Source organism: Somniosus microcephalus, chromosome 5, assembly GCF_052327205.1.
Source record: "Somniosus microcephalus isolate GS21.2 chromosome 5, FLI_Smic_1.0, whole genome shotgun sequence".
In the NCBI taxonomy this organism is placed as follows: Eukaryota; Metazoa; Chordata; class Chondrichthyes; order Squaliformes; family Somniosidae; genus Somniosus; species Somniosus microcephalus.
Window position 1 is genome coordinate 127,721,090 of NC_140991.1, and position 15,337 is coordinate 127,736,426.

General features: G+C 48.6%; 1 protein-coding gene across 4 annotated transcripts in view; it reads left to right on the forward strand.

Moving 5' to 3' along the window:
- Positions 1-15,337, forward strand: part of invs (inversin) — a 425,788-nt gene that overhangs the window by 66,931 nt on the left and 343,520 nt on the right. For all 4 annotated transcript variants that reach the window (XM_085988195.1, XM_085988194.1, XM_085988197.1 and 1 more), the window contains exon 2: positions 12,737-12,910. In XM_085988195.1, the coding sequence (XP_085844321.1) occupies positions 12,737-12,910 (174 nt within the window). The remainder of the gene's footprint in view (positions 1-12,736; positions 12,911-15,337) is intronic.

Below are 15,337 nucleotides of genomic sequence, written 5' to 3' on the forward strand. Positions count from 1 at the left end.
CGGCCATTAACGCCACCCCCCATGAACGAATGTTTGTTTTCCCCAGGAAGTCGACTACGAGAACCTCGCTACCAACGTGGCTGACTTCTCCGGGGCCCGTCTTGCTGCGAAAGCACATGAGGGCCCATAAAACGGACCCCCTGGTCGAGAGGGTGGACCTCCTGCACGCCAACCCCCAGTACGCCTATGTGGCATACCCAGACGGGCGGGAGGACACAGTCTCCTTACGAGACCTTGCACCCTCGGGCACCCCTGAGACACCACCGTTACCCCCCACCACCCCCCCAAATCCAGCCCAGGTAGACGGCATGCCGGAACCCCACGAGCCTTCGCCGACCACGCAGACACCAGCATTAACATCGGATACTGCACCACCGCCGCCGCTGCTGCGCCGATCAGAAAGACTTACGAGGCCTCCGGACAGACTGACGTACCCGAACTGGTAGTACACTTCACCCCGCCGGACTCAAATCTAAACAAGGGGTGAATGTGGTAAACCACTTTTATCGTTCACTATCGTTACACTATGGTTATCACTGTTTATATCGTTACACTATGGTTATCACTGTTTACACTGTTGTATCACTACACAAGGTCACCTCTTGTCACGCTGTTATACCTGGGCTGACCACAGCTGACTCCGCCCATGGCTCCGCCTGCTTGCCCAGGTATAAAGGTGGTCGACTGGCTGGTATTCCTCCTTGTTGGACCCGATCACCCACGAGGGTGGGCTCTGTTATTTAGCCAATAAAAACCTATAGTTACTATCTTAACTCGTCGCTTTTCATTGGATGAATTGATAGGTATATCAAACACCACCTACAGTCAATTTTTGTGGGAAGATGACACTACATAACTTCATATATGTAGGAAAGTGAAAGTGCAAGGGTGCTTCAGTACTGGTGAAATTTGCAAAGTGGGTCAGCAAAATGTTTAGTCATTTGATACTCACACTTGGCCTGTGATCTAATCATATCCCTGATATCAAAACATTTTCCTATATCACTACAATGTTTAGTGATAGTGATTCATCAATTTCTAATATGAAATGCATGCTGCAGAAATGAACCACTTGTCGGCTTATTGCAAAATGCTGCCGAAGGTTCAGTTCATTATACTTCCTCAATTCCCATTTGCAGAATGAGGTACAGTGACATGAGAGACAACATATAAAGAGAAGAAAAAGAAACTTCTTTCTGTATGGTGAGATATGTAGGCCCGAATTTTCCTCGGGGGTCAGCGGGTGGGATTGGTGGCGGGTCGGGTGAGAAAGTGTTTTTTTGACAGTGGGTCGGGGCTCCGCTGTCAACCCGCCACCACGCGCCTTTCCCAATGTTGCGTCTGTCAGCGCTGAGCAGACCCGAAACGCAGCGGCGAGGGACCCAATTAAGCTGATTATTGCCTTGTTGACAGATCATTATTAATACATTTAAAATTACCTTTTCTCTTTAACTGCTCGCCCACGGGTCCACACTGCTCGGGGATCACGTCTGTTAAGCTGAGGTGGGAGTTGAATGGCCATTGAATGAGCTGCTTACTTGACAGCTTGAAATGTGCTATAAAAGCTCTCACCTCACAGCTATTCACAATCCAAGCTCAGAAGCTGTTGCTTACTCCATTTGGAATACAGATTGAGCTTTATGCAGGCTGCAAACTCTCTATCCAGTGTCACCTCAATGGAACAACCTCTCTCACCATTGAGAGCTTGCTTCTATCATCTCAACTTCACCTGCCATCTATTCCATCAGCATGGGTACCGTTTATACTGTTTCACCTTAGTCCTCAGAATCTGACCGCGATCAGCCCCAACACCAGCAGAACCAGGCACACCAGCAGCACCAACAACACTACCAACCTTCTCCGCAATCAATTGATGCTGCACAGGACACAGGGCATCAGCACCCGACCACATAGCTGCCTGGGAGGCCAGGGATGGCCTCACCATGGCCAGATTTACTTCACTTGATGCTGTACACCCTGGCTGCCACATGATGCGCCAGGTTGGCACCACCACACACCAACACCATAAAGCATCCCTACAATGTCCAAGGCATTCCTTTCACACTCACCACCATTGTGGGGGGTACCATTATGTCTCCCCATTCACTGCAACTCACTAAGCCACTTCCAAAGGTGCACACAAATCTGTCCAAGAATGCAAAGTGTTGCAAATAAAGATTTCAATGTTTGACAGTCCATTAACAGAAAACGTTAACTCTGTTTCTCTCTTCACAGATGTATTTTGCTATTGTAAACTATGGGCTAGAAATTCAGTATAGCCACTTTTGGGGCGGTAAAGTCGGGCGGCCGCTAAAGTTTGCGCCCGGCGCAAAGTCGCGCCCCCTTCGCCGATATTCAGTGGCATCGCCCCAAGAGGTTGCTGCTGCGCTAAAACAGGCGATGCACGACTATCATTAGGCACTAAGCCGGCGGGCCAGGGCGAAACCCCGGAAGTTGGGCGCAGGGCAGGTGCGGCGAGCTGCTGATTGACGGCAGACACTCTGGCTCCGGTGAGCTCTTAAAGGGGAAGGGTGCATTTGTGCTTTTGACAGGCCGGCATTCGTTTGTCTCCTCCTCCTCCTCCTCCTCCTCCCAAACCAGAAGATCCGTCTCTCACAAAGGAGTGTTGCAACACGGCTGCCGTTTCTACTGCAGGAGGAGTGCCCTTTAATTTGCGCGCCCCGCATCGGCTGAGCACCGTTCCACTCAACAGTCGCTAGGGGCGCCAGGCGCACAATGGGGCGGCGCGACTCAAGTTCCGGATTGGAGCGCACAAAGGGCGTTGCACGAGGAAATGACGTCATCATCTGCGCGCGCAGCTGAGCGCGCACAAAGACTTTGCGCCGGCGCTAAATCTCTACTGAAGTTGGGGCGAGGCGCAGATCGCGCAGCGCCCGGGCGCTAGCCACCTAGCGCTCGACATCTACTCCTCCTAAGGCGCTAACGGCTGGCGCAACCAACTGAATTTCTAGCCCTATATGTGATATTGAAATAATTCTCAAAGAAAGCAGATAAAAGAGCCAAAACATTAACCCATCTTTTCTCTTTTCAATTGTGGACTGTCCTGCTGTACATTTACAGTATTTCTAACATTTGCAGTTTTTAAAATTTTTATGTCTGAATATAAAAAGGTCCAGACTGGAGGAACTAACTGTTCTATAGGTGAACCAATTGTTCCATTTTTATCTAAACTTTTAATTATTTTCAATTTTCAAAGGTGTGTTGTTGCAAATTCAATATCCAAGAATGGTTTCCATTAGCATTTCTATTTGTTCAGTTTATTTTTAATACTATATTCAGAGTTACCATGCTAGTGAAATAATCTCCCTTACTAGTGCAGACCTCTTGAACATAAGAAATAGGAGCAGGAGCAGGTCATTTGGCCCTTCAAGCCTGCTCCGCCATTCAATAAGATCATGGCTGATCTTCTACCTCATCTCCATTTTCCTGAACATTCCCCATATCCCTTGATTCCCTTAATATTCAAAAATCTATCGATCTCTGTCTTGAATATACTCAATGACTGAGCCTCCACAACCTTGTGGGTTAGAGAATTCCAAAGATTCACCACCCTCTGAGTGAAGAAATTTCTCCTCATCTCAGTCCAAAATGGCTGAGACTGTGACCCCTGGTTCTAGACTCCCCAGCCAGGGGAAACATTCTCCCTGCATCTACCCTCTCAAGCCCTGTAAGAATTTTGTATATTTCAATGAGATCACCTCTTATTCTTCTGAACTCTAGAGAATATAGGCCTAGTCTACTCAGTCTCTCCTCATAGGACAATCCCCCCATCCCAGGAATTAGTCTGGTGAACCTTCATTGCACTCCCTCTATGGCAAGTATATCCTTCTTTAGGTAAGGAGACCAAAACTGTACACAGTACTACAGGTGTGGTCTCACCAGGGCCCTATATAATTGCAGTAAGACATCTTGGCCTAGAAATTGAGTGGGCTTAGCGCCCATTTTGCGGCGCTAGAGGGCATTGCGCTGGACTTACAGCCGGTTTTGAAATTGACTAGGGCCCAACATCGGCGTTACACCGGTAGCGCTGCGCCGGCACCGATGATGTCATCGGTGTGCGCAGCGTCCCGGTTGCCGTGGTGACGGGCCCCAGCGCCGAAATTCAGTTGCGGCCGCCTCGCCCGTGGCAGCCGCAACTAAGACTCTGGCAACAGAGTCTTACACGACTTTGCGCCGGCGCATAAAGGTGGAGCGGCGGCCGACCGCTTTCCCGCCGGCCGCCTGCCCGCACCTCCCTCCCCGGACTCCCCCACCCCCCCCCCCGCGGAACAGATGCTTCTCGGCTGCGAGCCCGGCACTTCCCCGAGGTGCCGGGCTCATTCTTGTGGCGATTTAACCGGCCAGCGGGCGGGTGCAGGCAGCTCCTCCTTAACTGAAGGAGGAGGCCTGCACTTCCCGAGCCTGCCGCACCGCATCGGGCGCCGCAGCGCCGGAATAGCGCTGCAATGCGGCGCGTAGCACCAGTTTTCAGGCGCAAACAGCCTTCAGTAGCGCCGGCAGCCGTTTGGGCACGGCGCTACTGAATTTTTGGCGCGCACAGCGCGACTTAGCACCGGCGCTAAATTTCCGGCGTTAAGCCCCGGCGCAGCGCAAACTCAATTTCTAGGCCCTTTACTCTTATACTCAAATCCTCTTGTAATAAAGGCCAACATACCATTTGCTTTCCTAATTGCTGTTAACTTTCAGTGATTTGTGTACAAGGACACCCAGGTCCCTCTGAACACCATCATTTCCCAATCTCTCACCATTTAAAAAATACTCTTGCTTTTCTGTTTTTCCTACCAAAGTGGATAACTTCACATTTCTCCACATTATATTCCATTTGCCATGTTCTTGCCCACTCACTTAGCCTGTCTATATCCCCTTGAAGCCTCCTTGCATCCTCCTCACAACTTACATTCCCACCCAGCTTTGTATCATCAGCAAACTTGGATATATTACATTTGGTCCCCTCATCCAAATCATTGATGTAGATTGTGAATAGGTGAGGCCCAAGCACCTTGCGATATCCCACTAGTTACAGCCTGCCAACCCATTTATTCCTACTCTCTGTTTTCTGTCCATTAACCAATCCTTAATCCATGCTAGTATATTACCCCCAATCCCATGAGCCCTAATTTTGTTTAATAACCTCTTGTGTGGCACCTTATGGAATGCCTTCTGAAAATCCAAATACACCACATCTACTGGTTCCCCCTTAACTATTCTGCTAGTTACAACCTCAAAAAACTCTTAACAGATTTGTCAAACACAATTTTCCTTTCATAAATCCGTGTTGACTCTGCCCAATCCTATTCTTATTTTCTAAGTGCCCTGTTACCACGTCCTTAATAATAGATTCTAGCATTCTCCCTACTACTGATGTCAGGCTAACTGGCCTGTAGGTCCCCATTTTCTCTCTCCCTCCTTTCTTAAATAGTGGGGTTACATTTGCTACCTTCCAATCAGCGGGAACCGTTCTAGAATCTATGGAATTTTGGAAAATGACAATCACTATCTCTATAACCAAGTCTTTCAAAATCCTAGGATGTAGGTCATCAGGTCCACAGGATTTAACGGCTTTCAGTCCCATTAATTTCTCCAGTACTACTTTTTTACTAATACAAATATCTTTCAGTTCCTCATTCTCACTAGACGTTGGTTCTCCATTATTTCCAGGAAGTTTTTTGCGTCTTCTTCCGTGAAGACAGACACAAAGTATTTGTTTAATTTCTCTGCCATTTTCTTATTCCCCATTATAATTTCTCCTGTCTCAGCCTGTAAGGGACCCACATTTACTTTCGCTAATCTTTTTTTTTTACATACCTATAGAAGCTTTTACAGTCTGATTTTATGTCTCTCGCTAGTTTAATCTCATTCTATTTTCCCTTTATCAATTTCTTGGTCTGCCTTTGCTGAATTCTAAAATCCTCCCAATCCTCAGGCTTACTACTCTTTTTGGCAGCATTATAAGCCTCTTCCTTTTATCTAACACTATCTTTAACTTCTCTTGTTAGCCACGGTTGGACCACTTTTCCTGTGGGGTTTTTGTGCCTTAAAGGAATGTATATTTGTTGTAAATTATATATTCATTCTTTAAATGCTAACCATTGCTTGTCCACTGTCATACCTTTTAATGTAGTTTCCCAATCTACCTTAGCCAACTCGCACCTCATACCTATGTAGTTTGCTTTGTTTAGATTTAAGACCCTAGTTTCGGATTTAACTAAGTCACTTTCAAACTCAATATAAAATTCTATCATATTATGGTCACTCTTCCCTAAAGGCCCCTTTACCACAAGGTTATTAATTAACCCTTTCTCGTTGCACATTACTAGATCTAAAATAGCCTGTTCACTAGTTGGTTCCTCAACATACTGATCTAGAAACTATCTTGCATACATTCCATGAATTCGTCCTCCACACTATTGCTGCAAATTTGGTTTGCCCAGTCTATATGTAGATTAAAGTCCCTCATGGTTACTGTATTACCCTTTTTATATGCGCCTTTAATTTCCTGATTTATACTCTGCCCTACATTACAACTACTGTTTGGGGGCCTATAAACAACTCCCACCAATGTTTTCTGACCCTTGCTGTTTCTTAGCTCCACCTAAACTGATTCTTCTTCTTGATTTGCAGAGCTAAGATCCTTTCTCGCTACTGTTTTTCTCCAATTAAATATTGGGAAAACCGAAGCCATTGTTTTCGGTCCCCGCCACAGAGTCCGTTCCCTAGCCAGTGACTCCATCCCTCTCCCTAACATCTGTCTGAGGCTGAACCACACTGTTCGCAACCTTGGTGTCATATTTGACCCTGAAATGAACTTCCAACCACATCCACAGCATAACAAAGACCGCCTACTTCCACCTCCATAACATCGCCCGTCTCCGCCCTTGCCTCAGCTCATCCGTGGCTGAAACCCTCATCCATGCCTTTGTTACCTCTAGACTTGACTATTCCAACGCACTCCTAGCTGGCTTCCCACATTCCACCCTACGGAAACTTGAGGTCATCCAAAACTCGGCTGCCCGTGCCCTAACTCGCACCAAGTCCCGTTTGCCCATCTCCCCTGTGCTCGCTGACCAACATTGTCTCCCGGTTAAGCAGCGCCTCAATTTCAAAATTCTCATTCTTGTTTTCAAATCCCTCCATGGCCTCGTCCCTTCCTATCTCTGTAATCTCCTTCAGCTCCACAACCCTCCGACATGCCTGCGTTCCTCTAATTCTGCCCTCTTGAGCCTCCCTGATTATAATCGCTCAACCTTTGGTGGCTGTGCCTTCTGTTGTCTAGGCCCTAAGCTCTGGAATTCCCTGCCTAAACCTCTCCGCCTCGCTACCTCTCTTTCCTCCCTTAAGACACTCCTTAAAACCTACCTCTGTGACCAAGCTTTTGGTCACCTGCGCTAATTTCTCCTTATGTGGCTCGGTGTCAAATTTTTTGTCTTAAAATTCTTCTGTGCAGCGCCTTGGGACGTTTTACTACTTTAAAGGCGCTATATAAATTCAAGTTGTTGTTGTTGTCTATATCCCATCCTTTATTATCAGGGCTACCCTTCCTCCTTTTCCATTTTGCCTATCCCTTCTAAAAGTTATGTATCCTGGAATATTTCGTTCCCAACCTTGGCCACTTTGCAACCACATCTCCGTTATGGCTATTAGATCAATAAAATGACTGAAACCCTGCAAAATACTGAATAAAAGAGGCTTCTTTTGTTGTTTACATTATAACTACACAAATTTGCAATTATTTTATAGCACCATTAAATAACCATTTTTGTGATTTTAAAAAAATTAAAAAATATAATAAAGATGTTTTTAGCTTGCCATTTTTCATTCATTATAAAAACTGGCAGAAAATAATGTGCAGTTCCAGACAGTACAGTATAATGTACCTTGTAACACTAAGGTGATAATTTAATACAGGCACAAATATAATAACAGCATGTAGAGAGATAGATATTTGTGCTCAGGAGGGAGTAAGGATCAGGATCCATTCATAGTTTTGTGAATATATTAAATTGTAACTAGTCATGATGTAATAATGGTGATAAGGGAAAGCACTCTTTCCAGATGGCACGCTTATCATTGTATAATGTATTTGTCAGTCTTCGCTGCTTGGCATTTATGGATGGCATTCCTCCAGTACAATGGTCATATATTTAGTTCATTAAGAGGATACCTTTTCATCAAAAAGCACCATAAAGGAAACCTGAAACTTAAGGGCCTAGAAATTCGGTGGGGTTAGCGCCCAATTAGAGGCGTTAGAGGGCCTTGCGCCGGAATTATAGCCGCGATCGAAATTGCGTTGGGCCCTACCATCGGCGTTAGCCGGTAGCGCTGCGCCGGCACCGATGACGTCATCGGTGTGCGCAGCGTCCCGGTTGCCGTGGTAACGCGGCCGGACGCCCAAATTCAGTTGCGGCCGCCTCGCCCGTGGCAGCCGCAACCAACGATTGTTCAACGGGATGTTGCAGCACGTAGCGCCGGAGCATTAAGGTGGAGCGGCGGCCGGCTGCTTTCCCGGCAGCCGCCTGCCCGCACCTCCCTCCCCGGACTCCTCCACCAACCCCCCGTGGCACTGATGTGTGTGGCCCGCGAGCCCGGCACTTCTCCGAGGTGCCGGGCTCATTTGTCGGGCGAATCGACCAGTCAGCGGTCGGCTGCAGGCAGCTCCTCCTTAACAGAAGGAGGAGGCCTGCAGTACCCCAGCCTGCCGCACCGCATCGGGTGCCGCAGCGGGGGATTAGCGCCGCAAACCTGCATTCAGCGCCCATAGCGAGGCGCTGAAACCCTCCATTAGCGCCCGCAGCCGTCTGGGCGTGGGGCAGCTGAATTTTTGGCGGGCGCAGCGGCAATTATCGCGGGCGCAAAATTTCGGGCGCAAAAGCCCTGGCGGAGGTAAACCTAATTTCTAGGCCAAGAAGTTTGAAGCAATTCTCCCAAAATGAACATTGTAGATTTAAGATGACAAGACTGTTTAAAACGTAATGATAATGTATTTGCTTGACTGACAACTATTGAGAAAACAAATTACATCAGGTACAGGGAATGCTTAGCGACTTCCCATGAAATACTGTTTTAATTTCCGTGAGTGACTGACAATTCAGAAGCAACATGAATGAGATATGTTATTCACCATTGGGAACCCAAAATAAACTAATACGAAAGTAAGATACTGTGGATGCTGGAAATCTGAAATAAAAACAGAAAATGCTTGAAATACTCAGCTGGTCAGGTAGCATCCGTGGAGAGAGCAAGAGAGGCCGGAATTTTGCAGGGGGTTAGCGGGCGCGATCGCTGGCAGGTTGGGTGGGGAAGTGTTTTTTTTCCCCAGCGGGCCGGGACCCCACTCTGAACCTACTACCCGCCTTTCCCAATGCCGGGTCTGTCAGTGCTGAGTGTCGGGAGACCCAATTCAGATGATTAGTGGCTTGTTTAGAGCCACTTAAGAATGATTTTCAGCTTACCTTTTGCATTTGACAGCTTGCCCACAGGGTCCACGCTGATCATGGACCACATCTGTCAAGCTGAGGCAGGAGTTCAATGGCCATTGAATCAGCTGTTGAGTTGATAGCTTCAAATGTAAAGTAAAAGCTCCCACCTTACAGAGATATTTTCCCTCAGCCACAAACTCTTCCTCACTGCATTTCCACAACAGAGTCACCATGCTGCAAGTCTTTACACAAGTCTCCATCCAGTTTGACCTCATTACCTCTCTCACCATTGACAGATTGCTTCTGTCATCTACTTCACCTGCCATCTATTCTGTCAGCATGATTGCCCTTTATACTCTCTTACCTTGGTCCTCAGAATCCCACCACAATCAGCTCCAACACCAGCAGCACCAGGCACACTAGCAGCACCAACAACAACACCAACCTTCTCCGCAATCAACTGATGCTGCACAGGACACAGGGCATCAACACCCGACCACTTTGCTGCCCGGGAGGCCAGGGATGGCCTCACCATGGCCAGATTTACTTCACTTGACGCTGTACACCCTGGCTGCCACATGATGCGCCAGGTTGGCACCACCCCACACCAACAACATAAAGCATCCCTACAATGCCCAAGCCATTCCTTTCACACTCATGACCATTGTGGGGGGTACCGTTATGTCTCCCTGTTCACTGCAACTCACTAAGCCACTTCCAAAGGTGCACACTAATCTGTCCAAGAACGCAAAGTGCACAAAATAAAGGTTTCAATGTTTGACACCACATTAACAGAAACTTTACATGAACATTGCATAAAACACCCAAGTGCCTACCCTTGTGTGTTGTTAGTTGGTATGATTGCTCTAGGATGAGGGTGAGGGTAAGTGTGACGGGTGACTAGTGAGATGGGGATGTGATAATATAGATAGAGTGGGATGGGTGGAGATGCAAGGTAAGTTGGTGTGAGTAAGGATGTGCAGGAGTAGGGTAGGGAAGGCAGAGTGATGGGGATGTGATGAGAGGCACAGCAGGATGAGGTTGAGTGTGGTTTTGTACTAACATTTCGTGATCTACTGAGATAATTGAAACATTTGCAGCACTGCACCCAGGTACTCCTGACCACATCCCTGCTTGTGCCCCCCTCTGCAATGTGCAACCATGTTGATCTCCTGAGGAGGTCTCTTCCACCCATGGGAAGGGAAGAGGACCTCCCTGCGTGTTGTGACTCCCTCCGTAAGCATATGGAATGAGTCATGGGAGAGCCTGGGTGCAGCCCTATGCCTTTGTGCAGTCATTGTCAGTGTTTGCAGCACCTCAATGCTGTAGAACACTGACAGCACAAATGTCAAAATAAATTTGCCCATGGTTCCTTTAAGGAAGCCGGCTGATGACGTGTCATCAACTGATGTCACCAGACCCGCTTCCTCTAATTGGCTGGGTAACGCACTGGGCGGGCTTAACAAGCCCCATCAAGGGAAAATCATTTTACAGCGTGGGATGGAGCCAGCAGTGGGGTCGGTACCCACCACCGACCCGCCGAGGTCAGCAAAATCGCGGCCAAAGTTAAAGTTTCAGGTCAATAACCTTACATCAGAACTGGAAAAAGTTAGAGATGTAACAGGTTTTAAGCAAGCACAGAGGCAGGGGAAAGTGGGGAGGAGAGGAAAGAACAAAAGGGAAGGTTTGTGATAGGGTAGAAGGCAGGAGTGATTAAATGACAAAAGGGATGATGGTACAAGGCAAAATGGCGGCAATGGGACAAGTAAAGAAAGAAAAGATCGGTTTAGAGGAGGTGTAAATGGGAATAGCAAAATCATTACCAACAGCTGCTGTCTGAAAAAATGGGGGCAGTGATTAGTTAATTCTTTGGAGTTTTATGCTTTTTTCCCTTCTGGAAGTGATAAAAATTCTTTATTTCTGAATGAAGGGATCGTGTGTGTGGGGTCTGTGTGTGTATCCAGCCCTCTGACACACCAGCAAGTTCACAGTGGGGAGAAGCCATTCTCCTGCTCCGGGTGTGAGAAGGGATTCACTAATTCTTCGGGTTGGAAGTACATGATCCACGTCTAACAGAGGGGGGAGAACGAGATCCATCTTCCCATCTGGATCATGTTCTCGCTCTCATCCCCCCCACCTTTAGACCTGGATCAAGTTCTTCCCCAATCCCCATTGTTCTCTCCGTGCTCTAACCCCCCACCCCCCGAGTTCCTGACCTCCCCCCCGCCCCACCGAGTTCCTGACCTTCCCCCCCACCGAGTTCCTGACCTTCCCCCCCACCGAGTTCCTGACCTCCCCCCCCGAGTTCCTGACCTCCCCCCGCCGAGTTCCTGACCCCCCCACATGTTCTTGACCTTCCCCCCCGAGTTCCTGACCTCCCCCCGCCGAGTTCCTGACCCCCCCACATGTTCTTGACCTTCCCCCCCGAGTTCCTGACCTCCCCCCCCGAGTTCCTGACCTCCCCCCCGAGTTCCTGACCTCCCCCCACGAGTTCCTGACCTCCCCCCCCGAGTTCCTGACCTCCACCCCCCCGAGTTCCTGACCTCCCCCCCCCGAGTAGCTGACCTCCCCCCCGAGTTCCTGACCTCCCCCCCCGAGTTCCTGACCTCACCCCCCCCCGAGTTCCTGACCTCCCCCCCCGAGTTCCTGACCTCCCCCCCCGAGTTCCTGACCTCCCCCCCCGAGTTCCTGACCTCACCCCCCCCCGAGTTCCTGACCTCCCCCCCCGAGTTCCTGATCTCCCCCCCCGAGTTCCTGACCTCCCCCCCGAGTTCCTGATCTCCCCCCCGAGTTCCTGACCTCCCCCCCGAGTTCCTGACCTCCCCCCCCGAGTTCCTGACCTCCGCCCCCCCCGAGTTCCTGACCTTCCCCCCGAACTCCTGACCTTCTCTCCCCGAGTTCCTGACCTCCCACCTCCCCCCAACTCCTGACCTTCTCCGCCTCCCAGAGTTCCTTTCTCCCCTTCCTCCTCTCTCCTCTCTCCCACACCCCCTTCGATTCCATCACCTCTCTTTCTCTTCCCCCCCCCAACGCCATCCGATCCCCTGACCGAGGAAAGCGTGCCGGTTGAGGCTGCAGCTGCCACCACGTCGGGTGTGCCTGCGCTGTACCAAAACAGTCTTCAGGCTCCTCAGATGGTCTTCAGGCCTCCTAAAGCAGGGCGCATGCGTGGAGGGGCTCAGAAAACTGTGAAAATAATCACTCCATTTATTGGCAGGAAAAACAGGTAAAAAGAAGTGTTTGTATTTCAATGAAAAGTATTGGATTGGTCTAGCTACTTTTCTCTTCTGTTTGGTCAGGGAAATTACCGCTTCATGAAGCTATTGCTTAGTCGGCGTGCAAACTGGATGCAGAAGGATCTTGAGGAGATGACTCCACTTCATTTGGCTACTCGCCACAAAAGTCCCAAGTGTTTGGCTTTACTACTAAAATTTATGGCTCCAGGAGAAGTGGACACCCAAGACAAAAGCAAGGTATTGGAGATAATATAATAGGAATTATGTTCAAAGCTAATATTTACAATATTATTTACAATGCTATTGTGAAGCTATGCTGGAGCTAAATGTATGCTGTACTTGAAAGAACATGTTTTCTTCTGAATACTTCTGAGTGAGCGGACTACCTGCGAGGGAGACAGTCGACAAGCGACACAATAAAGGAGTGACGTCAGAATTAAAAGGTGTTGCTGGCACAAGGGAGCTGAGAGGTGAGTATTTGTGGTAAGTTTTCTTTTGTTCTGTTTTCAGGATATTTCTGTTACGTTCATACCCTATCTAAAGAGGGAGGTGCTAATTTGTGGGTAGCCGTTGAGTGTTTCTTCTTAAGTTTATTTCCGCTAAATTACCTCCATAGTCTAGTAAAAAGAGGCATGGCAGGGCAGCTCAGTCCTGTGATTTGCACATCCTGTGCCATGTGGGATATCCTGGATGCTTCTTGTGGCCTGGACGGCCATGTGTGCAGCAAGTGTCGCCAACTGCAGCAACTCGAGCTCCGGGTTTCGGAGCTTGAGTGGCAGCTGAAGTCACTACAGTGCATCCGCGAGGCTGAGAAATACTTGGAAAGCACGTTTCTAGAAGTGATCAACCCACAGCCTCAATGTGCAGGCAGAGAGGGAATGAGTGACCACCAGACAGAGAAGGAGGACCAGGCAGGTAGCGCAGGAATCCCCAGAGTGCATCTCGCTCGTTAATCGGTTCACAGTTCTGGAAATTGGTGGGGGTGATGGCTCCTCTGGGGAGAGCAGACAGAGTCAAGCCCACGGCACCACGGGTGTCTCAGCTGCCCGGGGAGGGGGGAGGAAGAAGAGTGGAAGAGCAATAGTGATAGGGGATTCATTGGTTAGGGGAACAGACTGGCGTTTCTGTGGACGCAGACTTGACTCCAGGATGGTATGTTGCCTCCCTGGTGCCAGGGTCAAAGACGTCATTGAGCAGCTGCAGGACACTCTGAGGGGGGAGGGTGTACAGCCAGAGGTCGTTGTCCATATCGGTACCAACAACATAGGCAGAAAGAGGGATGAGGCCCTGCAGGCAGACTATAAGGAGCTAGGAAAGAGATTAAAAAGCAGGACCTCAAAGATAGTAATCTCCGGATTACTCCCGGTGCCACGTGCTAGTGAGCACAGGAATAGGAGGATAGAACAGATGAATGCATGGCTGGAGAGATAGTGCAGGAGGGTGGGCTTTAGATTCCTGAGGCATTGGGACCATATCTGGGGAAGATGGGACCTGTACAAGCTGGACGAGTTACACCTCAATAGAGCCGGGACCAATATTCTTGCGGGGAGGTTTGCTAGTGCTGTTGGGGAGGGTTTAAACTAGCTTGGCAGCGGGGCGGGCACCAGCATGTAGGAGTGGAGGGGAGGAATGGGGTGTATGGAAGAGTGAGTGTGTTGGATGGTACTGGAGAGGAAGGTAGTGCTGGATGTGTAAGTAGTACCATATTAGATAGGAGCAGACTAAGAAAGACTGAAAAATTCAAAAATGGGTTTCGAATGCATGTACATAAATGCACAAAGTGTGGTGAATAAAGTTGGTGAGCTATAAGCACAATTAGCCGTGTGGCAATATGATGTTGTGGCAATAACGGAAATGTGGCTTAAAAACAGTGTGGACTGGGCACTTAATATTCAAGGGTACAAGGTGTTCAGAAAAAATAGGGAAAGAAAAAATCTAGGTGGGGTGGCAGTGCTGATTAAGGAAGATATTGTAGTGTTGGAAAGGGAGGATGTTCTTGAGGGGACAAGGACAGAATCCATTTGGTTAGAGTTGAGGAGCAAAAGGTGTATGATCACACTATTGGGGGTATTCTACAGGCCTCCAAATAGTGAGCGGGAGATAGAGGAGCAAATCTGCAGGGAAATCACAGAGATATGCAAGAACTTTAGAGTGGTGATATTGGAGGACTTTAATTACCCAAATATCGATTGGGATAATGCTAGGGTAAAGGTAAAGGAGGGGGAGGAATTTCTGAAATGTGTTCAGGAGAATTTCCTTGACCGGTATGTTCTTGGCCCAACTAGGAAGGAGGTATTGCTGGATCTGGTGCTGGGGAATGAAGTGGGCCAGGTTGACCAAGTGTCTGGGCGAACACTTGGGTACGAGTGATCATCATATCATAAGATTTAGATTAGCAATGGAGAGGAGCAAGGAACAATCTAAAGTGGAACTTCTAAATTGGAATAGGGCTAGCTTCAATGGGATGCGAAAGGATCTAGCCAGGGTAAAATGGAACCAAAGACTGACAGGAAAAACTGTAACGGAACAATGGGTGATCTTTCAGGAGGCGATGTTCCAAGTACAGGCTGGGTACATTCCAACAAGAGGGAAGGGTAAGGGAACCAAAGCAAGGGCTCCTTGGATGACGAGGGAGATAGAGAAGATGATGAAACAAAAAAAGAG